At 43.5% G+C, this 24393-nt stretch overlaps 1 protein-coding gene across 1 annotated transcript in view; it reads right to left on the bottom strand.

Moving 5' to 3' along the window:
* The window catches only part of LOC127047581 (tyrosine 3-monooxygenase-like), a 46328-nt gene extending 23127 nt beyond the window's left edge, over positions 1 to 23201 (bottom strand). Inside the window, exons 1-6 of the mRNA XM_050946012.1 lie at positions 22998 to 23201; positions 22052 to 22226; positions 17433 to 17521; positions 13513 to 13580; positions 12368 to 12418; positions 4280 to 4425 (exon numbers count right to left, since the gene is read on the bottom strand). Of these exons, the coding sequence (XP_050801969.1) occupies positions 4280 to 4425; positions 12368 to 12418; positions 13513 to 13580; positions 17433 to 17521; positions 22052 to 22226; positions 22998 to 23201 (733 nt within the window). The remainder of the gene's footprint in view (positions 1 to 4279; positions 4426 to 12367; positions 12419 to 13512; positions 13581 to 17432; positions 17522 to 22051; positions 22227 to 22997) is intronic.
* Positions 23202 to 24393: the final 1192 nt, after the last annotated feature.

Below are 24393 nucleotides of genomic sequence, written 5' to 3'. Positions count from 1 at the left end.
GTACTGGAAATCTCTTCAGCAGTAGGTTAAGCCAATTTGTCTTGCACCTGTTTATTGGCAGATTGAGTGGTTCACTTGATTTGACAAACATCCAATTTAAACCTAATTTATATCTACCATTTATATATTTATTTTGCCATACTTTAGCAACTGTCTTTGGCCTGCATCTGGCACACTTCCTATTGCTGGGAGAGCAGCAAGGAGGGTGTTTTCTTTTATTGCAGCCATTTCTTGGCTACTCCAGATTACAGAGAATTTGGCAAGCCGATTTGTCGAAAAGGCACACCCTGTCTTGGAACTGAATCTGTCCTGGGGGTTAGTAATACAGGATCTCAATCTCCACTGTCCTCTGTCACTCAAACATCTGCTGACAGACTAACTTGAGCTTGCACCCTCTCAATATTGTACCTATTCCTACCCCCTTTCCCTTGTTATTAGCAAACAGAACTTCATGCCCAGTTCATTCAGAATGGGGGGGTCTACCATCACCATCAACACCTCTTTACATCACACATCATTGTAGATTCCCAACCTAGGGAGTGCTAAAATACAATGGACTGTAATGTCTTGGCTCAGGGTGGACAGAGCCAGCTGGTTACTTCTAGCAGCAGGCAGTGCTCCATCGCTGCTGCGAACCCTCCTGCTGTGGTAAAAGATAACCGTTATGCTCTTCTTGATACAGGAGAGAAGGAATCACCCCCAACAGTTAAGGAGGTGAAGCCTCGTACCCCTAAGGCTGGGAGGTCTGCTGCCACCACTGATAAGAAACGTAGGGTAGTGGTGGTTGGAGACTCTCTGCTGAGGGGGACGGAGACACCCATCTGTTGCCCTGACCGTTCATCCCGGGAGGTATGCTGCCTGCCAGGGGCCCATATCTGAGATGTTACAGAGGCATTGTCGAGGATTATCCGGCCTTCTGACTACTACCCCATGCTACTAATCCATGTGGGCACAAATGATACTGCGAGGTGTGACATTGAGCAGATCAAGAGAGTGACTACAGGGCTCTGGGAGTACGGGTTAAGGAGTTTGGAGCGCAGGTGGTATTCTCTTCGATTCTTCCTGTTGAAGGTAGGGGTCTGGGCAGAGACAGATGCATCGTGGAGGTGAATGCCTGGCTGCGAAGATGGTGTCGCCAGGAGGGCTTTGGCTTCCTCGACCACGGGATGCTATTCGAGGAAGGACTGCTAGGAACAGATGGCGTTCACCTTTCGAAGAGGGGAAAGGCCTTATTTGCACACAGACTGGCTAACCTAGTAAGGAGGGCTTTAAACTAGGTTCGACGGGGACAGGTGAGCAAAGCCCACAGGTAAGTGGGGAACAAGACCTGGGAGATGGGTTGGAAACAGGAGGGAGCACGGACTATAATGGCAGAGAGGAAGGAGGGTCAGGGCAAAGCTGGGAGGCAAGATCAAACCAGTATCTTAGATGCCTATATACAAATGCAAGAAGTATGGGTAATAAGCAGGAAGAACTGGAAGTGCTAATAAATAAATACAACTATGACATTATTGGCATTACTGAAACTTGGTGGGATAATACACACGACTGGAATGTTGGGGTGGATGGGTATAGTTTGCTCAGGAAGGATAGACAGGGGGAAAAGGGAGGAGGTGTTGCCTTATATATTAAAAATGTACACACATGGACTGAGGTGGAGATGGACATAGGAGACGGAAGTGTGGAGAGTCTCTGGGTTAGGCTAAAAGGGGTAAAAAACACGGGTAATGTCATGCTGGGAGTCTACTACAGGCCACCTAATCAGGTGGAAGAGGTGGATGAGGCTTTTTTCAAACAACTAACAAAATCATCCAAAGCCCAAGATTTGGTGGTGATGGGGGACTTCAACTATCCAGATATATGTTGGGAAAATAACACCTCTGGGCACAGACTATCTAATAAGTTCCTGGACTGCATTGCAGACAACTTTTTATTTCAGAAAGTTGAAAAAGCTACTGGGGGGAAGCTGTTCTAGACTTGATTTTAACAAATAGGGAGGAACTTGTTGAGAATTTGAAAGTAGAAGGAAGCTTGGGTGAAAGTGATCATGAAATCATAGAATTTGCAATTCTAAGGAAGGGTAGAAGGGAGTACAGCAGAATAGAGACAATGGATTTCAGGAAGGCGGATTTTGGTAAGCTCAGAGAGCTGATAGGTAAGGTCCCATGGGAATTAAGACTGAGGGGAAAAACAACTGAGGAAAGTTGGCAGTTTTTCAAAGGGACACTATTAAGGGCCCAAAAGCAAATTATTCTGATGGTTAGGAAAGATAGAAAATGTGGCAAAAGACCACCTTGGCTTAACCACGAGATCTTGCGTGACCTACAAAATAAAAAGGCGTCATATAAAAAATGGAAACTAGGTCAGATTACAAAGGATGAATATAGGCAAATAACACAGGAATGCAGAGGCAAGATTAGAAAAGCAAAGGCACAAAATGAACTCAAACTAGCTATGGGAATAAAGGGAAACAAGAAGGCTTTTTATCAATACATTAGAAGCAAGAGGAAGACTAAGGACAGGGTAGGCCCACTGCTCAATGAGGAGGGGGAAACAGTAACGGGAGACTTGGAAATGGCAGAGATGCTTAATGACTTCTTTGTTTCAGTCTTCACTGAGAAGTCTGAAGGAATGTCTAGTATAGTGAATGCTTACGGGAAGAGGGTAGGTTTAGAAGAGAAAATAAAAAAAGAGCAAGTAAAAAATCACTTAGAAAAGTTAGATGCCTGCAAGTCACCAGGGCCTGATGAAATGCATCCTAGAATACTCAAGGAGTTAATAGAAGAGGTATCTGAGCCTCTAGCTATTATCTTTGGGAAATCATGGGAGACGGGGGAGATTCCAGAAGACTGGAAGGGGGCAAATATAGTGCCCATCTATAAAAAGCGAAATAAAAACAACCCAGGAAACTACAGACCAGTTAGTTTAACTTCTGTGCCAGGGAAGATAATGGAGCAGGTAATCAAAGAAATCATCTGCAGACACTTGGAAGGTGGTAAGGTGATAGGGAATAGCCAGCACGGATTTGTAAAGAACAAATCGTGTCAAACTAATCTGATAGTGTTCTTTGATAGGATAACGAGCCTTGTGGATAAGGGAGAAGCGGTGGATGTGATATACCTAGACTTTAGTAAGGCATTTGATACAGTCTCGCATGATATTCTTATAGATAAACTAGGAAAGTACAATTTAGATGGGGCTACTATAAGGTGGGTGCATAACTGGCTGGATAACCGTACTCAGAGAGTAGTTGTTAATGGCTCCAAATCTGCTGGAAAGGTATAACAAGTGGGGTTCCGCAGGGGTCCGTTTTGGGACCGGTTCTGTTCAATATCTTCATCGACGATTTAGATGTTGGCATAGAAAGTACGCTTATTAAGTTTGCGGATGATACCAAACTGGGAGGGATTGCAACTGCTTTGGAGGACAGGGTCAAAATTCAAAATGATCTGGACAAATTGGAGAAATGGTCTGAGGTAAACAGGATGAAGTTCAATAAAGATAAATGCAAAGTGCTCCACCTAGGAAGGAACAATCAGTTTCACACATACAGAATGGGAAGAGACTGTCTAGGAAGGAGTATGGCAGAAAGAGATCTAGGGGTCATAGTAGACCACAAGCTTAATATGAGTCAACAGTGTGATACTGTTGCAAAAAAAGCAAACGTGATTCTGGGATGCATTAACAGATGAGTTGTAAACAAGACACGAGAAGTCATTCTTCCGCTTTACTCTGCGCTGGTTAGGCCTCAACTGGAGTATTGTGTCCAGTTCTGGGCACCGCATTTCAAGAAAGATGTGGAGAAATTGGAGAGGGTCCAGAGAAGAGCAACAAGAATGATTAAAGGTCTTGAGAACATGACCTATGAAGGAAGGCTGAAGGAATTGGGTTTGTTTAGTTTGGAAAAGAGAAGACTGAGAGGGGACATGATAGCAGTTTTCAGGTATCTAAAAGGCTGTCATCAGGAGGAGGGAGAAAACTTGTTCACCTTAGCCTCCAATGATAGAACAAGAAGCAATGGGCTTAAACTGCAGCAAGGGAGATTTAGGTTGGACATTAGGAAAAAGTTCCTAACTGTCAGGGTAGTTAAACACTGGAATAGATTGCCTAGGGAAGTTGTGGAATCTCCATCTCTGGAGATATTTAAGAGTAGGTTAGATAAATGTCTATTAGGGATGGTCTAGACAGTATTTGGTCCTGCCATGAGGGCAGGGGACTGGACTCGATGACCTCTCGAGGTCCCTTCCAGTCCTAGAGTCTATGAGTCTATGAGTCTTGCCTTTTAAAAATCTGGAGATATCCTGAAGCTGAGGTATACTATCTTCCTGGTATCCACAGCATTTCTCCAGCTGCTGAAAGGCATCCAGGTACTGCTTACAGGCGTGGGTAGGATAGAGGCTGCTCAGCTTCCTGTAGACTTCTCTCCTGAAAGAACATCAACCCTTAGTTCATCTCCTTTACTAGGAGCAGCACCTCATCTCCCTGGCTTCAGAATCACAGCTGTTCACACAGGCAGTGCAGAGAGGGTATCTAAAACCAAGCTGAACTCGGAAAAAATAATGCTCTGAGCCGAAGCCTGGATGGAGGCTGCAGGGTAGGATTTTTCCAGGAGATGGGCACAAAATGAGGAACCGGATGTGGGCCTCGATCTTGCACTTGGTTCTGCTCAGGCAGATCTTGGTGCCTGTGTGGAACCACATGAACTGTTCAACTGTAAACGGGCACCCAGAATTTCCCTATTCAGGAAAGCACTAAGTATGTGCATAAAATGCTTCAGTGCTTTCTTGCATCAGGATTGTTGTGAAAGTGCAAGATACCGCCCAGGCAGATCTGAATGAAAGATGGAGATGTCCATCACCTCAAATTTTGGAGGGGTTTAGCTCATTGTAATAAAAGATGCTATATACAATTATATAAAATTTGTTGGCAGTGCGTGGAATCTAGGGCTTTAGTTTGGGCCCTTCTCATGTATTTTATTATTTCATTTTAAAGGCCCCACTTTTAAAATATATTTAGCTGTTGCAAAATAAACAAGCACTAAAGTGATGGTAAGGAAGCTTAAAGAAATGGTTATATTTAGTCATACCCAGCTCTGGGGTTCTAACAAGTGTATAAACATTGTTTTATGAAAATTGAGCTCATTCTTGGAAATACTGACTAAAGAAAATGACTCTCTTGTTTTTGTATTGTAGTTTTTTTGCTGCTATTGTTGCTATGGAGGTGATAGCCAGTATCTTGTAATGGTGTCATTCCATCACATAAACTTCTAATGTTAGCGTGGGTGTAATTGGGAAAAAAAAGAAACAGGCTTAGACAGTGGCTGTTGTCAGTATTGTAAAAGCTGCATGAGCCTGGACCATCTCCACAGAGCAGACAGGGGCCAGAGCCTCAGCCAGTGTAAATAGACACAGCCAACGAGCTTTATCTCATCGTGCGGATGAGGCTTTGGCCCACAGTGTATTTTGTAGCCAAGTCTTTCAGCACCATTTGTCTGCATAATTATCACCATCAGCATAGAAGAGGAGAAGCCACTAGATACTAGCCTTCTAGTACAGGGCTTGGAGGAGGAAACATGGAGGACAGAAGCCCCACAGAGAAAGAAGTTGTTGCCAGGATACTTTGATATTGGAGGAGTCACTTTTTGGCCCCTTTCTACTCCATATGGTTTGTTCTTACTCCCTGGTCGGATGACAGAAACGGGGAATAACATAAAAGGAATGAATCTATCTTGTGTGGGCATAAATACCTCGGTTCACATGTGAATGCAGCTATTTGTACAAGGAACAGGCATTCTCCAAACCATTGTACAGAGCACATGAATAAGGATGAACTGAGCAGCTGGAAATTCAAAGGAATATTTATGAGCCCTGTATTCAGCCCGCTCTAGCTGTAGGGACCAATTATGCTGAAGGGCCAGTGCTGGCCATCCCCACCCTAACAAGAAGGGTGGGATGAGCAGAGTGCAAAGTGGGGCGGTAAGCAGAGGAACCTGATCCTATAGCAGCCCCTCTGACTGCAGTCCACACTCTGAGAAGACAAGGCGAATCCCTGCAGAAGAGTTTGTGATCATGCCTTCGGATGCCTACAGTCAGCAGCAAAGGGACATTCCCTGTGTTGAGGCTGCTTTACCTCTAGTTGTCACCAGGGGGTGGGACTTCTGGTCACCTGTGTTCAGGAAAGATTAATTCAAACTGGAACAGGTGCAGAGAAGAACTGTGAGGATGATCAGGGGAATGGAGAGCCTATCATGTGAGAGGAGACAAGGGGAGGTTAGCCTCTTTAGCCTAGCAAAACAAAAGCTGAGGGGAAATCTGACTGCTCTCTATAAATACATTGGGGGGTAAGCCCCACGGAAGGAGAACAGCTATTGAAGCAAAAGGACAGTGTTGACACAAGAACAACTGTGTATAAACTGCCCATGAACAACAGGCTGGAAATTAAATGAACGTTTTTAGCCATCAGAGGGGTTCTGGAACAGCATCCCAGTAGCAGTTGTGGGGCCAAACACCCAAACTCATTTTAAGGTAGAGCTTGATAAATTTATGAATGGAATTGTATGCTGTGGTTTCCCAGCAGAACCCTTCCACTCCAATGTTCCTATCAATTCTGCTTACAAACCAAGTAGAAAGAGACTGAGTTAGAAAACAGAAATTACAGACTTTTAAATACGCTTACTTTACTTTAAATATACTGTACAAAACTTTAAAAAAAATTATAATAGACCAATATTTCCCTATTAGAAAATTTAAAATTGTGTTTACACTTACAATAGAGACAAGTTTAAAATTAATTGTATGGATTGCTCTAGAACTAAGTTTAGTATTACATATGCTTTTACTGCAAACAGTTTACTTTTTTAAAGAAAATTATAAGCACTGCAAATAAAAAAAATCATATTTTATTCTTCGACAATAGAGAGAAGAAACAGTGGTCTTCATTTAGTATTCTCAGCTGTTGTACACTATTGATCTGCACTGCACAACGGCAGTGTTCCAGCCCAGAGGTGGCTACAATTCAGTGACAGGAAAACAGAACTGTGTACATGTAGGTCTCAATTCTGCAGTTCTTACACTGGCAAAATTCCCACTGCTTCAGTGCATAGCTTTTCTAGGTCTGAAAGCCTTGGAAACCAGCTCCATAGTTAGCTGTCTGAGGCAGAGGAAAAGTTAACCTGCTTTGAAGGCAGAACCTCCTAAAACCAAACCCCTCCACAGAGCTACTCAGGAGGAGCAGATGGTGAGCTAAGGAACATGTACTCCTCTCCTTCATTCTGCACTTCCTTCTCTTCTCATTCTTTGGATTGTCTTCAAAGACCCCAGGCCACAAGGGGGAAAGCAGAGGCAGTCCATCCTGAGCCAGGCTGTAGTCACTTCCCTGTATGATCAATGGTTTGTGGAATGATGCGCCACCCTTAGATGTCTGGGATGGGCTTTTAAAATTACCTGGGACACAGAAGAGTGAGTGGTTGCTAGAGAAAGTGGAAAATGGTCCTTCAAAACATTTTTTCCACAGAAAATGGCTTTTTGAATCAGTGAAAATGTTTGAAAAAAATCTGTTTTTCTCAAAATTTGAAGGGATCTTGTTAAAAAACCTGAAAACCAATTTTTTTAAAACCAAAAATCATACATTTTTTAATTATAAGCTGAACAATTTCAGTTGCTGAGAAAGAGAAATATATATCTATACACACTTGGTGGTAGGTTTTTAGACAAAATCCTAAAAACATACCATTAGTCTGACCCAGTATGGCCATTCCTATGTTCTCATGATAACTGCATTCAGAAAAGAACTAGATAAGTTCGTGGAGAATAGGTCCTACAATGGCTATTAGCCAAGATGGTCAGTTGACAGAACCCCATACTCTGGGTGTCCATAAACCTCTGACTGCCAGAAGCTGGAACTGGGTGACAGGCAATAGATTACTCAGAATCAGTAGCTTAGCTGGGGAGGAGTGGGGCAGCGGCCACTCCCCCACTGAGCATCTTGGCACCTTTTTAATTTTTACTCACTCAGTGGCACTCAGGGTCTTCGGTGGTGGATTCTCACTCGTTCTGGGTGTCTTCGGTGGCACTGAAGGAGATGCTGCCAAAGTCCCACGGAGTGAGTGAAGGGCCCACCGTCAAGGTGCCACCAAAGACCCGGAGTGCTGCCGGGTGAGTAAAAGCACCGCCCAGTCAGTAAAAGAGCCGCAGCTGGTGGCGCCTTTTTTTTTTATGCTCCTTCTGTTCCCTCCACCTGGCTATGCCACTGCTCAGAATTACCCTGTTCTGTTCATTCCCTCTGAAGTATCTGGCACTGGCCACTATCAGAAGACAGGATATTCGGCTAAACAAAATGTACTTAATTTTTTTTAGAAAAAATCAATTACAATTTGATATTCAAAAACATTTTGTGAGATGAAAATTATTTCCTGACCATCTCTAGTACCTCCCTAGATAAAATTTATTCAGAACACTGAGGATAATACACCTGAGAAATTTAGGGTCTGATCCAACTCACATTATAGGCAGTGAAATGATTCTTACTGACTTTAGTGGAGTTGGATCAGGCCCTATTTAGTGTGGGAGGAGGAAGGTAATAACTATTTTAAAAGGGAATATTCTTTGTAAATACTAAAAGCTAGTAAAAATCTGGATTTCTAAAACTGAACCTTGATCTGAATAGTGCTGTAAATTAAGTGCACTGTAAATGCATGCATGCTGAGAGCATATGTGTACTGTTTCTTTAAAATGACAGGTGAGGGCTGTGAAAGATTCCAGGCAGAATCTTGACAGTGAAGCAGTGGGAAAGGCAGCTGGGACAGCTTTAGGGATAATGCTGTTTCCTTATTCTAATTAAGTTCCTTGTTCTCTGTTAGAAAAAGATGACTGTCCGCCTTTACTATTGTCACATGACATATGTCTCAATATCTTTGTCCTCTGTTCTCCCTTTTCCTGGGCAACTTCTTCCCAGTAAACATCTCCCCATTTGTTCCCATGATCGTTCTGTTTATGGCTCTGCAATAACTATGCCTGACAACATAGACTCGGATTGTCCAAGCCCTGTTTTTGGAAGCTGAGATTTCTGCTCTTGTTTTCATTTTTATACACATGTTGCTACAAACTAAAGGAATCCAACAGCTCTTTAGAGCTAACATCAAGGGACTTTATAGCATGTTAAAAAAATTCCCCTTTGGTTTCCCTGTATCCATATTAAGTTGTACTGTAATGCAGCTGACCTCAGCACACAGCCCTAGGGAGTTACGGTAACAACTGTGAGATCTAATTTTGGAATTTGGGTTGCTGGAGCTAACTGTGTTGAAGAGATGGATAGATACCACCGGAAGGCCTGTTCCATTTACCACTGTGGGAATAGTTCTAGATGGAGAATGGCTGCCATGACAGAGGTTGGCAGAAAAAGGGGAAAAACAGGAAAGAACACAAAATTTAATTTTCTTAAATACAACATTCCCACACACCAGAACATGCCAATATTGTTGGCTGATGGGAGCCGTCGTGCACATGACACTAAGGACTTAAAAGGCATGTTACTACTTTTCAAAGGTTATTTGAAAATCTAGCTTGTGAAAAATAATAGCAGTTGGATGAGTAAGATATGATGTTCCTTGGTAGTTATCTGGTGCTCATTTTGCAAATTCTAAAGCCCAATAGATTTTATTTAAAATAAAAAACTCTTTCAGAGAGGAAAGATGACCTTGTTGCTGAGGCGCTGGTTGGGGTCTTGGGAGATCTACGCTCAATTCCTGGCTGTGCCCTGTAAGACCTTGGGCTAATTGTCTAATTTCTCACTTTCCCATCTGCAAAAAGGGGATAATAATTTTTCCTTTTTCCCACCTTTCGTCCATCTTGTCTATTTAGATAGGCCCTACCCAGAAGAGTGTACAATCTTCAACTATGTGTACATGTTGCACAGTGGGGCCCTGATCTCAAGTGGGACCACAAGACATTCTTGTAAAACAAGTAACCCATAACAATAATTATTGCTATATAGTGTGATTTTTGAAAGGCAGCTAGGGATGATGGAAGGAGGTGGACAAGAAATCAGAATTCTCCTTTCTTCCTAAACCTTCATCCATTTCTGAAGTTGACAAATGTCTTCTAGGTTTAATGAATTTCTTGCATTATTTTTTTGTTGCAAATCCCACTGGGGTTTTTGCACAGGGAGAGCTACAATGAGGAAAACACATGGGGAAATGGGCTGCACTGGTGTGAAAAGTGACTCTTTCTAGTGTGGCTTGCCCTGAGTTCATCTGAGATCATGAAGCTTTTTTATTGTAAGTTAAGACCATGTTTATTCAGAGAGTGAGCCAACTTTAAAAGGAACATTTTTAACATAAAGGGAAACCTGTACTGTGCACTGGGGTTAGAAACATCCCTCACTCCATAAATTGCTAGATAGATGCACTCCCTTGCACCTACTATCTATCTCAGCATGTATATATTCAGAGCACACCTTTGCATCGGTTCTAGCATATGCAGGGGAGGAAAGAGGAGAAGAGAAAAATTCAAATGGAAAAATACACTGTGTGTGTGTGTACACGTATTGTAACAAAGTTCCTCCTCTACCTTGGTGGGTCCTGTGCTTATTGGCAGATTTGCTCACCTCAATGATCTTCCCCACAGTCTGGGTCAACTCCACCTGTGTCTGATTAGGAGTTGGGAGGTCTGGGGGGAACCCAGGCCCACCCTCTACTCCGGGTTCCAGCCCAGAGCCCTGTGGATTTCAGTTGTCTCTAGTACCTCCTGTAACAGCTGCATGACAGCTATACCTGCCTGGGCTACTTCCCCATGGCCTCCTCCAAACACCTTCTTTATCCTCACCACAGGATCTTCCTCCTGGTATCTGATAACGCTTGTACTCCTTAGTCCTCCAGCAGCACATCCTCTCACTCTCAGCTCCTTGTGTCTCTTGCTCCCAGCTCCTCACACACACTTCCTCTCCTCTGGCTTCCCCCCTCCCTGACTGGAGTGAGCTTCTTTTTAAACCCAGGTGCTCTGATTAGCCTGCCTTGATTGGCTGCAGGTGATCTAATCAGCTTGTCTGCCTGAATTGGTTCTAGCAGGTTCCTGATTACTCTAGTGCAGCCCCTGCTCTGGTCACTCAGGGAACAGAAACCTACTCAGCCAGTGACCAGTATATTTGCCCTCTACCAGACTTCTGTACCCCACTGGTCTGGGTCTGTCACAGTATATACATTTGACTACACTGATTTTTCTCTTCCCTCCCACTTTCACATGACTTTTCACTCTTTTTGCTCAATCTTCACCCTTTTTTTCCCCACTGGATTATTCTTTCTCCTCTTCTCTCTTCTTTTTTTTTTTCACACTATCCCCTAAGTAGAACATGAACGAGATAATGTTCAATTTCAAGTTAAGAACATAGGAATTGCCATGCTGGACTGACCAGTGTTTCAGTTAGTCCAGCATCCTCTCTTTGGCAGAGACCAGTACCAGATGATTTCAGGCTCCTATGTTTATAAGGAACCAAACAAAAGCCACAGACTCTAATCCAGATCTGGATCCAGATCTGAATTTTTTGGCTTGGGACAATCTCATTTAAAGATTCTGAAATGCTCAGTTAACATTTATTTGATCATTTTTCAGTCTTATACACTTCTAGGTTCTGGCCAAGACAGAAGCTGCCAAAATACCTTGCGAGAAATGGTTTCATTTTATTTCCAGCCCAACCAGAAGCAAAAGAAATCTTTAAAAAGTACTTGTTCTCATGAGTTTTCCAGACAAATTTTCAAGAGTTCTGGATAGTATTGTTAAGTAGCCAAACTTTTAGTGTCTTCTAACTGAACCAGAACTCTGAGGGCTAGATCTACATCCCTACTAAGTCTACTTTGTGCTGCTTTGGTCCTAAGCTCCCCACCTCCTATCAACATCACAGGGGATTTAACAGCCCCTTAGCCAGTGCAATTTAGAGCAGCCCTGAGGTTGTTCCAACCTGATAGGGATCAAATTTGCCTCTGTTACCTTGGAAATTGGGTGGGAGCAGGAAAAGGGGCCACAAATGTAGCAGAAAGCCTCCCCCAGCACTTAGGTGCACCAACCCTGAGCCTTTTGATGTATTCTCACCACTTAATGTAACCTGGAAGTAGACTCAGAGGTCTAGTCACCCCTCAATGCAGGTATGTAACTCCTTTTAGCAACACTAGGAATTACACTTGCATGGGGAGAATAGAATTCTGCAAAATGAACCACAAGAAGGGATAATTAATACATCAATTAAAACTAGAGATGTCAAATATTATTTGAAGATGTGGGGCACTATTGTGCACTTCTTGCACCTCTGAAATTCCCCTGGGTTTCAGTGGAATTGCCCCATGACTTGTCATGGGACAGAGTATGAAAAATATACTCACCAAGTAGCAGTCTCCTGGACAGTGTACTCAACTCGAGGCAAAGGGTCTCCTCTTTAAAGAGAGAGAGAGAAAAAAAAATTATGTAGCTGATTTGAGTTCTAGTCTCAAGTTTAATTTTCTTTATATGCCTCAGGATTATTTGCCATACTAAAATAAATACAAATAATAAATAATCATCCTGAAGGATTCTAAAGGGTTTTATGACCCAGGTGTCCTAGGCTCCACCGAATCCCCAGGGATGGTGCAAACAGTGAAATACTGTAAAGGGTAAACCACTTAGTGGAATGTAGAGGAAGCAATGCTGTATTATTTCCCGTTCCAATTGCTTAGCTGCTGGAAAACCATCAACAATTATATAGCAAGTGGGTGTATAGGTATATTGTGCATATTTCAGCATTAACTTCCTCTCTGTAGTTGTATCTACAATCAGAGAAGGAGATAATTCACAATACTAGTGAGGGAGCTGGCTGACTAGCCACAATGTACAGAGGCTGGCATTAAGCAGAAATCTCTCAAGGTTCAGGGTTTCTCTTGAGTTCTTGGGCACCATCTGTCTCACATCTCAAGGCCATTATGCATCTTGCTAATGCCACCCACAAGTGCATAGAATGAATTTCAGTGTCCAGAAGAACAAGTCCTCAGACTTCTCTTCCACTCCCATGTGTTTTTTACACAGAAAGGCAAGAAAGTGTAAATTGTTCATTTGAGGATAAGTCCATCTTTTTTTTTCTGTAGGACATGCACAAGTCCTTGTCTTCCTGACAGGTTTATTAAGGTACATGCCAAATCCTGGAAGGAAGATACTCTCATCCTATAATTTAAAAGAAAGAGTCATATAGAGACCATTTGCTCCCTAGAATTACATGAAATTATGCAGAGCTCAGTGAGGTGTGAAGGCAGCCCTAAAGTTAAATATTACATTATTTTTCATTGTATTCTGAAATGTTCCTGATTTATATAGGATGTGTGTTTCTGTGATTAACTCAGTTTTCCAACAGATGGCACCACAGCCCATTGGCCTAGGATTAAGTTACATCAACCATAAAGCTGCTTACAGGTGAACAAAATCAAACTACTTACTGTAAGAGCACACAAAATGTGAAACTGATTTAGAACAAGCAGTTTTCCAGTGGTACTACACTTACTCTCTGTAGTTGAAGGCCAGGTCTGTAAAGAAGGCTCTCCGTCTCCTGTACTCTGGGTCAGTGTAGCCCTAAATTGGGAAATAAATTAGCATTACTCTTACATCAGGACAGTGATGGGCTTGAATGGATTTGATGATAGAAACATTCAAAACTAACAGGCCTGAATTTGATTGTTTCTTCTATTGCAGTCTCTCTGTGGCAAGGAATCATGGGAATATTACAGAGTGAGCCAAATTCTGCACTTAGTTACACCCATGAAATCTCACTGACTTTGGATCTGTTCCTAAAAAGGAATGTAGTGTACTTTGGTCACAGCTAAGCATGAAGATATAGTAGGCTTGAGTAGTGATCATTATACAGAATGAAAGGCTCAATTTAAATGGGAGAGTTAGAAACTAAACTCACACCATTGATTTTCTGCTTAGCCATTGTGAAAAGGCACTTTGCTGCTGTGAAATTGTATGCTAGGAGTCGTTGCTATAGAGTAAGGGTTGTTAAGTGAAATTGTAAGATGAGATGTGTCTCTAGACAAAGACCAAAAGGACATATAGAATCAGAGAAAATTAGGGTTGGAAGGGACCTCAGGAGGTCATCTAGTCCAATCCCCTGCTCAGAGCAGGACCAAAGCCCAACTAAATCAGCTTTGTCAAGCCTGGCCTTAAAAACATCTAAGGAAGGAGATTCCACCACCTCCCTAGGTAATCCATTCCAGTGCTTCACCATCCTCCCAGTGAAAAAGTTTTTCCTCATATCCAACCTAAACCTCCTCCACTGCAACTTGAGACCATGACTCCTTGTTCTGTCATCTGGGTACCCAAAACACAGGACTCCTGAATGGAAGCTCCATTAGCCTGCTCATTTGGAACTTTTGGGGGTTGAATTTGAATGATATAGGTTTGTTGCTCTGGGGAAAGGGAGCTGGATTGCAGAGGAGGGCGAGGAGCTGGACTGTGGTCAGGAAGGGAAGTACCACCTGACTCTTATAAGCTCAGGCTTTCCCTCCGGGAGTAAGTAGAAGGGTTACTGAAAGCTATTGTTATGTTTAATTTGGTTAAATAAAAGTTGAGTAGTTTTTGACACATAAAAGTCAGAAGCATGATTAGTTGGTGGGTTTTGAAGAGATCTGCAAGGTCCACAAAATAGAATTAGGAAAAAGCAGACAGGATCTTCCGCTTTTCACTGGCAAGGGTCATGACAGGAAGCTGAGGGATGCGGGGGAAAAGGCTGTACTAACAACACAGAAACACCAGTGCTGATCAAAGTGTGTGCCTAGGAATGGGAAAGTCGTGACAGCCATTTTTAATTATGAGACATTTAGAGATGGACATATGATATTTTGCTCAAAAGGGAGCAAATTTAAATTCAGGGTTTCTTTTTCCTTATGTTTTAATAGAAATTCAGCTCTTTCAGTCAGGTCTTTCCAATTATTCAATAAATATTAAAAACATGGAATCAAATCCCTTTCAGATTTACATTACTTTTGATATTATAAGAATCATATCTAAATTCTGGCTCCATATTAACACAGCTAATAAAGCAGAGCTGATTGGTATCACTGTGCAAATATTTATTATTGTAAATTGTTCAACATTTATTGGAACCATTTTTCATGTTAAGGGCCAAACTTTTCCTTTAGGGTTATGATCATGAATACGAATGTAGAGGTGTGCACATTTAGCTGAGGGAAGAATTTGACTCTGAGAGCATGTTATAATCTCTGTGTGCCAGGGAAGAATTATTATCTTTTTCAATGGGACTGCTCACATGTGTAAAGTTGCCAGTAAGTGTAAAGACCATCGGATCAAGACCTAAAATAAAGCAAGATGCAGAAGGTTGGGGAACAAGAACACATTGTTGTGTCAGACCAGCTGAGCACATGATTAATATGTTGTAATTTGGGGGTGGCAAATGAATGAGAGGTTTCTTGTCTAGAAAGTGAGACCTGATCACATGCTAAAGGGCTTTTCGGAACAGGGATGCACTTAACCATGTACTTAAAAGTTAAACGTGTGCTCAAATGCTTTGCTGAATGGGGACCTGTTGTAATCATTGGGCCTACAAATTTACCTTAATTGCAAGCTCAACTGTGGGAAAGTGGATGAAAGTTTACAAAATGTTCCAATCACATATAATGATAAGCAGGAGCGGCGCCAGGGTTCTTGGCGCTCTAGGCAGGGATCCTTCCACGCTCCCGGTCGTTGGTGGCAATTCTGCAGCGGGGGGTCCTTCCGTGGCTCCCAGTCTTCGGGGCATTTTGGCGGCAGGTCCCAGAGCGAGTGAAGGACCCGCCGCAGAATTGCCGCCGAAGCCCCGCAGAGCAGAAGGAGCCCCCCGCTGCCGAATTGCCACCAAGGGTGGCAAAATGCCACCCCCCCCCAAATCCTAGCGCCCTAGGTGACCACCTCGGTCACCTAAATGGAAGCGCCGGCCCTGATAAGTGTTGACAGGGAAAGGTGCAAAAGGGAGCCAGAAAGACTGAAGTAGCCCTCCCTTCCCCCCCGCCCCCAAATGGCCACTGATATAACTCAAGGATTATATTAAGATCATGGCTGGTAAGCAAGAGAAGTATGGATCTGGAAATTAATTAACCAAAATAGCTGTGTCAGAAATGAGGCCTAGTTGGTGAACAACATAATGAGGAGATGGGCTATTCTGCCCATGGATCCCTTTTTAGCGTCCTCAAAAAGAGATGTTGTGGGGGGAAATTAGGAGCATGCTGGCTAACTGAAAAATGGGAGAACACAAAAGAGTAAGCTTTACCATCATGGCTGCCATTCCCATTGTCTCCTGGGACCCTGGCTCTCCTGTCATACCTTTGGGCCTTCCTTGTACTCATCCTGAGAGATGGTTCTTACCAGACTGGGCCAGAGAGAGGGACCCAGATGACATCACCACGTCCACTGACAGTGACTGAATCCCAAACCCCACCTGGGATGTGAGACTGTTCTCCCCCTTGCCCCTTCTTGTGTCTTTTCCCTTCCCCACTTTATGTCTTCTCTTTCCTATCCCTTTTCTTTTTCCTTCTGTCTAACAAGAGCCTGACTTAGCTGGCCAAGACTATATTTTGTGACCAAAAAGGCAGCTAAAAGCAATGCCTTAAACAGCCTGATGCTGTGCAGGTTTGTCACACCTCAGAGAGCCCAATAAGACCGCGTTCTGTGCCAGTGTTTTTCACACAGTGATACTGCATGTGAGAGTCAACACCAGGGACAAATATTGCATCTTTGCTATTCTCTACTTTCCTCTTTTCTGCGTGCTTGTCTTGCTGTGTCTTCTAGGAAACAGCATCAGATTTCAACAACAATGGCAATAACAACAACTCCAGCCCATCTCAACTAATGTTTTCCCCTTTCCCCACGAAAGGACAATTATTACCATCTAAAACACTGTCAGACAAGGAGGATTTTCCTTCTAAAAACACTCTACAGCTAAAGGGAAAGTGGACAAGAATACTATTAAAAAAAAAACCTTACTTAATACTTTATCTTTCAAATGTTTTAACTGTTTTTCCTTTTTTCTCCTGTATCTTTATTAAAGGGTTAAAACTATTTTAATGGTGTGTTTGCCGTGATACTAAGCAGACTGAAGTCTCCGTGTACTAAACACCAGACCTAGTCTGACACTGTTTAATGTTGGACAGCGACAGGATCATGTTAACACTTAGCTCTTTGGGCCCATTTATTCCATATAAATTAATACAACAGGTCTATAAGATTTTTTATTATTAGGTTACTTCATTCATTCCTAGTTCACTGGTGTCCATTGTAAATCCCCTCTTTAAAAGACAAACGTCGGGCATAGAATTGTTTCAGAGGCTAGTTTTACAGAGAATTCTTTCTATTGTGCTTCTTCTGGACTGCAGAAATAACCAAGGTATTTAAATCGTTTCAAAGGTAACCTAAGGATGAACTTCAACTTACAGGATGATCGTGGTCCAAATCAGGTTCATACTTGGCAATCAGATGGTGGCACTTGTCAAGGTCTCTTATTTTCTTTGGAAACCATGGGACTGTTGGAGATAGCAGAAAATGGTACATTTAAATGATACAGGTTCAGTGCAGGCTTGGGAAGAGACAGAATAAAACCAAACCACTGAGAATAAGCACCTGTGCTTCATAGGAGGAATATCTTACACCCCATGTGTTACAAAGGGTGAACTAAAAATGAGCTGAAAAATGACAAACAGTGCCACTGTTCACAGTGACCCAAACCCTGAGGGCCCCACTCAGGCGAGCTTCATTTATAGTCAGTCGGAAATTTGCTTTTGTAAAAGGTGATATTCTTGCATTTAGTCATGATGCTTGAAGTTCAGTGTGGCCTTAACCAGCACTGCCTTTTTTTTGCATCTAAAATGTTACGGGAGCAAATAATTCCAGACATGATTATTTGCAAGTGCAGCTGGGGTTATCAAGGCCCCCAAACCTGCAAACACATATGCACATTCTTACTTTTTTAATCTGTGAATATTCCGATTGATTTTAATGGAACAGCATATGCTTTGCTGGATCAGGACCAGAGAGCTCAGCATGTTGCAGGATTGAGCTCTGAGTTCATGAGTGCATTACAAATAACTGTCTTTACAAAACAGAGACTGCCTTAATGATGGGTTGCATGACAATTGCGTGAGCTAAGCAACATGAAATCACAGTTTAAGACAGAAGCAAACCTCTCTCCCTTCTGTTCATTGGGAACAGTGCTATAATAACAGTGCTATAATAACCATCTCTACCGTGCCACTCCGGTTTTCACTCACCTTTCCCAGCAAATTCAAGCTCCTTATCTTTGTATTCAAGCTCTCTACATCTCTGCTCTCATCTTCTGCTGCTCCCTGCTTGCTCCCTGCCCTCCATCCAAGCTTCCAGCTGAGGTGCCCCTTTTGTTTCATTCTCACGTTCACAGTTCCACACTCATGGGAACACCTTCCTTGTTCCTATTGACTTGGTGACCTGCCTTGTCACATTCAAATCCCCCCTTAAAATTCATTTCTGCAAGACTTCTCCTCAGTAGCAACTCACATTGTTTAAAGTTAAATATGTGCTCAAGTGCTTTCCTAAATCAAATGTTGAATGCTGAAAATAGATTATTAAATCAATGGATTAAAAAAAACCCAGCCCAACCTTCCCCCCCACAAATGAACAATGGCAGTAAAGCTGAAGAAAAGCCCCAACCTCCCCCCCCAAATGAACAATGGCAGTAAAGCTGAAGAAAAGCCATGTTATCATTATCATTTCTTTCTCCGGCCCATATTTCCTCCCCCAATAACACCTCACTTTATACAACCCCCATTTTCAGAATTGTTTTCTCTGTCCCAGGTGGCATTTGATTAAGCAGGTGTTACTATGTACAGTTCACTGCATACAGTATATGCTCCCACCAGCCAATAAGGTCCCCATTCAGCAAAGCCTATGTTTAAATTCCATTGGTGTCAATGCGTCTTAACTACTTGATTAAAGATAAGCATCTGTGGAAGTGCTTTTCCGAATTGGGCATAAGGCCCTGATTCAGTAATGCACTTATGCATGTGTTTAAGTCTGTGCCTATTCATACTTGAACTAAAAAATGTAGTTTGCATTAGCATAAATGAGTGTTACACACATGCATGAAGCCCATATACCTGTATTCTCTATCATTTCCTCAGGTTTTGATCATAAGTCATTCACTCTTCACCAGTCAATGAACGTAAGAATTACCACAATAGGCTGAGCCCCTATTCTCTGGCAACGGCTGTTTAGATCTCAGACCACTGTTAATTTCAGGCTGGCTAGTGAGAAGGTTGTTTTTCTTCTACGGGTACGTCTACACTATGGGATTATTCCAATTTTACATAAACCGATTTTGTAAAACAGATTGTATAAAGTCAAGTGCACGCGGCCACACTAAGCACGTTAATTCAGTGGTGTGTGTCCATGTACCAAGGCTAGCGATTTCTGGAGCATTGCACTGTGGGTGGCTATCTCATAGCTATCCCATAGTTCCTGCAGTCTCTCCCACCCTTTGGAATTCTGGGTTGAGATCCCAGTGCCTGATGGTGCAAAAACAGTGTCGCAGGTGATTCTGGGTAAATGTCATCACTCAATCCTTCCTCCGTGAAAGCAACGGCAGACAATCATTTTGCGCCCTTTTTCCACTGGATTGCCCTGGCAGACGCCATACCATGGCAAACATGGAGCCTGTTTTGTCTTTTGTCACTGTCACCGTATGTGTACTGGATGCTGCTGACAGAGGCAGTACTGCAGTGCTACATAGCAGCATTCATTTACCTTTGCAAGATAGCAGAGATGGTTACCATCCCTATTGCACCGTCTGCCATTGTAAATTGGTGATGAGATGATGGTTATCAGTATTTTGCACCATTTGCAATTGGAAATTGGTGATGATGGTTATCAATCATTTTGCACTATTTGCAATTGGAAATTGGTGATGATGGTTATCTATCATTTTGTACCATCAGCTGCTGTCATGGGTGCTCCCGGCTGGCCTCGCTGAGGTTGGCCGGGGGCGCTTGGACAAAAGTGGGAATGACTTCCCGGGTCATTCCCTTCTTTATGTTTGGTCTAAAAATAGAGTCAGTCCTGCCTAGAATATGGGGCAAGTCTACTAGAGAGACAGAAAGCACAGCCGCTCTGGGTCAGAGCCCCAGAGATCCCAAAGAAATGATGAGCTGCATGTCATTCTAGAGGGTGCCCCTGCAACAACCCCACCCGTTGCTTCCCTCCTCCCCCAACCCTCCTGGGCTACTGTTGCAATGTCCCCCCATTTGTGTGATGAAGTAATAAAGAATGCAGGAATAAGAAACACTGACTTTTTAGCGAGATAAAATGAGGGGGAGGCAGCCTCCAGCTGCTATGATAGTCCAGGCAGGACATTAACGGGTGAGGAAAGAGGAGCACAGCCTCCCGCTGCTATGATAGTCCAGGGAGTACAGAATCTTTTCTTTAGACACGAAAGGGGCAGGGCTGATAGAGCTCAGGCTCCAGCTGCTATGATGAGGACGGTTACCAAGCATTTTGTACTGTCTGCCAGGAATGACCGGGAGTCATTCCCATTTTTACGCAGGAGCCCCCAGCCAACCTCACCGAGTCCAGCCAGAAGCACTCAGGGGATGATGACAGTTTTCCACCATTTTGTATCATCTGCCATCAGGAAAGGAAGGGGAGGGGATGCTGCTGTTCAGCGCTGCAGCACTGCATCTACCAGCAGCATGCAGTAGACATATGGTGACATTGAAAAATGGCAAGATACGATTTTTTTCCCTTTTCTTTCTTGGGGAAGGGGGGGTAAATTGACAAGATATACCCTGAACCACCTCGGACAATGTTTTTGACCCTACAGGCATTGGGAGCTCAGCCAAGAATGCAAATACTTTTCGGAGACTGCGGGAACTGTGGGATAGCCAGAGTCCTCAGTCCACTCTCCCTCTCTCCATGAGCATCCATTTGATTCTTTGGCTTTCCGTTATGCTTGTCACACAGCACTGTGCTGAGTCCCTGCTGTGGCCTCTGTCTATCAATAGGCTGGAGATTTTTTCAAATGCTTTGTCATTTTGTCTTCTGTAACAGAGCTCTGATAGAACGGATTTGTCTCCCTATACAGCAATCAGATCCAGTATCTCCCATACGGTCCATGCTGGAGCTCTTTTTGGATTTGGGACTGCATCACCACCCGTGCTGATCAGAGCTCCACACTGCACAAACAGGAAATGAAATTCAAAAGTTCACAAGGCTTTTCCTGTCTACCTGGCCAGTGCATTCGAGTTCAGATTGCTTTCCAGAGTGGTCACAATGGTGCACTGTAGGATACCGCCCGGAGGCCAATACCGTCAATTTGCAGCCACACTAACCCTAATCCGACATGGCAATGCTGATTTCAGCGCTATTCCTCTCTTCGGGGAGGAGTACAGAAACTGGTTTAAAGAGCCCTTTATATCAATATAAAGGGCCTCGTTGTGTGGACGGGTGCAGGGTTAAATTGGTTTAACACTGCTGAATTCAGTTTAAATGTGTAGTGTAGACCAGGCCTAAGAGAACAAGCAATATTACAGAAGGAATATCCTGTCCTTTAAAAATTTTTTAAAAAGAGAACACTCTGTATTCTAACAAATAATAATAATAGCACTTCTTGTTTATAGAACATCAGGTTTCCTGAATATTTTCTATTTCAGAGAAAATATAATAGCTACTACATGTTGACACACAGAGACAGAACGCACAGAACTACTATGGAGAATATGACATTGATAAAATCTATTGCATATTTTTATGTACATTATTTTCAGAATCATCTAGAAACAGAAGATGCATGAAAAACAGGTGGACCCCAATGCTGCAATGTGTTTTAGGAAGACTGACCTCTGTGAGGTCACTGGAGCTATGCATGAATGTGGGATCTGCTCAGGAACATCACTTTGCAGGACAGGGGGCCTAACATCACATGCATAAACTGGAAACTCTGGACCTAATGAATAATTTAAATACAATTAGACACATTGGTGGGAGGAGGGGACTTAGCCATTAGGGTACAGGTTCCACACATTGCATACCTCTCTCTTCTCTGATAGTTTTCACATCTTCTGCCACTTTCTTTAAGGAGTTTATAAGGACACTGACATCAGAATTATGAACTTCACATTTGACAAAAAATTCGAGGTCATCAGTAGTGTTCTTGGATTTTTTGGCTTGCCTGGTTTCAAAGTGATGGATTCCAGCTTCAAAAGTCTGCAAAAGACAAAGGTACACGTGGTGAGAAATCTAAAATCACTGAAAGACAGCTCGCTTTGACTGCAGCTGTAATATGTCTTTTAAAAGACAACTGGATAAAGCTTTACAAGAAATGCCAACACCAATTTTTCTTATGCCTGAAATGAACTGTCCATTGGGGTGTATGTTTTACTGTGGGAGATGAGCAGCTCTTTCACTCAGGATCCTGCCTTCAGATAGTTTGCATAGAATCTGCTGAGAGAATCCACAGCATCATAACAGCCAGAGGGTCACGTTGGCTGAGGGCTCTTCACTCTAGAATCGTTTTCCACCTCAAGGCACCATAATCAGAGAATGGGAGAGGGCAGGGCGGGCTGCTTACATTGGACAAATACCCCCATACAGCAAGATGGTTCCTCTAAACAGCTGTTCCCATCCCTCTAACCCTCCATCCTCATTTCAAAGCGCCCCTGCAACCCCCTTCAGCCAGGAGAGCCCCAGCCAACCCCCCTGAGCAGAGAGGTGATGCTAACATACAGGGGAATCGAAGAGCTGAGAGCCTAGGAAGTGGGAAGAGGCAGCGGGCTTATAAGGGGGGGACACGTGCAGAGGCTAGAGGGGGTCAGGCCGAGCAGGTCTGCTGGAAGGTACAAGCATGTGAGAAGAGAGGGGAAGGTTAGGGGGCAGAGGCAGGGGGCTCCAATGGAGCACGGAAGGGGATGAGGCAGGGCAGAGGGATGCTGCGGAGGGCGAGGATTAGGAGGGAGGCCGGGCTGGGGAGGTTTGTACCTCGAAGACTTTGGCTGTCTTAGAGAGCCCGGCCTTTCTAGCATTCCGGAGGGTGAAGGTCAGGATCAGGGTGGCTCTTCCTTCCTCTTCCTCCCAGACCAGGCCCTCTCCCTTGCCTAGGGGCTCTGTGGCCGGCGCGTCCTTCTCCCCATCTTCTTGGAGGCTTGCTCGCCTGCCTGGGGCGCCCGCAGCGTCGGTCTTCATAGAAAAGCGGCTCAGGAAATCCAGATCCACCTGTGCAGATGGGTGTTTAGCTCACGCCGCCTACAGGAGCCGAGTTTCAGAGAACCAGCCCTTGGCTTCGCCTTGCTCAGTGCCAGCCCCAGCGGAGATCTGTCATAGGCAGCTAACGGGGTCTATACACCCGCTGCTAAGGGCTGTGGGACAAAACCCTCCCCGGCGTCCTTACAGTGCGAGATGGGTGTAGGATTCCATGCGTGTCTGACACTGGGGGGAGCCCAGCAGTGAGTTAGGACCATTTATGGTGCCCGCCCCAGGGAGATCAATGGAAATGCGCTGCGGACACTGTGCGCAGGAGACTAAAATAACCCCCCTTCTCATGGTAATTTCAAAGCAGGACCCTCCTGCTCCATTTGAAAGTGTCTATTTTCGGCAGTGTTGCATCTTTTTACCGGTTTAGAAATAAAGATCTTTTGTTAAGAGGCCAATTGAAATCTGGATTCAGTTTACATTTCTGAATCTGAGCATTCACGCTTTGTGTGTGGGGAAAAAAGTCCCCCCCCCCATATTTCTTTGCTTTTATTGTCTAACTGGAAAAAAATCTTCTTTCTATAGCTAAATTCCCACTATTGAACTGGTCCGTATTCTACCTAACGCGTTTAATTATGCAGGTAATTCAGAAAGTGGAAGCAGAATTTCTCTTTTCAAGGTCTTCGATTTGGGGAACAGGTAATCATAAAGAAACCTTTACATTTTATTTCCCGAAGCAATAGTCCCCGCCAGCAGCAGGGAGGAGACGAGAGGAAATTAGAATGAATTGGAAAGGGGCAACTGTTCAATCTAGTAACTCTTTAAACCGCGCTGCAATGTCAGCTAAGAGTGTTAAGCGTTACTTTAAATATTGTCACGTAGAGAATGTTATTAGCTATGCCTAAACCTATGCCGTGCAATATGATTATTTCCAAACGCTTAGTTTAAGAATGTTATAAATCGGTGATTACATTTTTTTTAAGCAGTGAAGTAGAAGAGATGCCAGTCGTCAACATTCTGTGATTTTTGCAAGGTGCCCGGAATCTCGCAGTCCGCTTTAAACTTTGTTTCAGATTCACATTTTACTTTCAATAGCCTTTTTCCCCCAGCTTGCCACTCTGATAGGGGCTCTTTGCATACTTCACCCTGGGGCAAAAACCCATGTTGTTCCAAGGGGCTGGTTTCT

This window comes from Gopherus flavomarginatus, chromosome 1 (genome assembly GCF_025201925.1).
Source record: "Gopherus flavomarginatus isolate rGopFla2 chromosome 1, rGopFla2.mat.asm, whole genome shotgun sequence".
NCBI classification, from domain to species: Eukaryota; Metazoa; Chordata; order Testudines; family Testudinidae; genus Gopherus; species Gopherus flavomarginatus.
The sequence above is the reverse complement of the archived record's forward strand: the minus strand, read 5'-3'. Positions and strand labels throughout refer to the sequence as shown.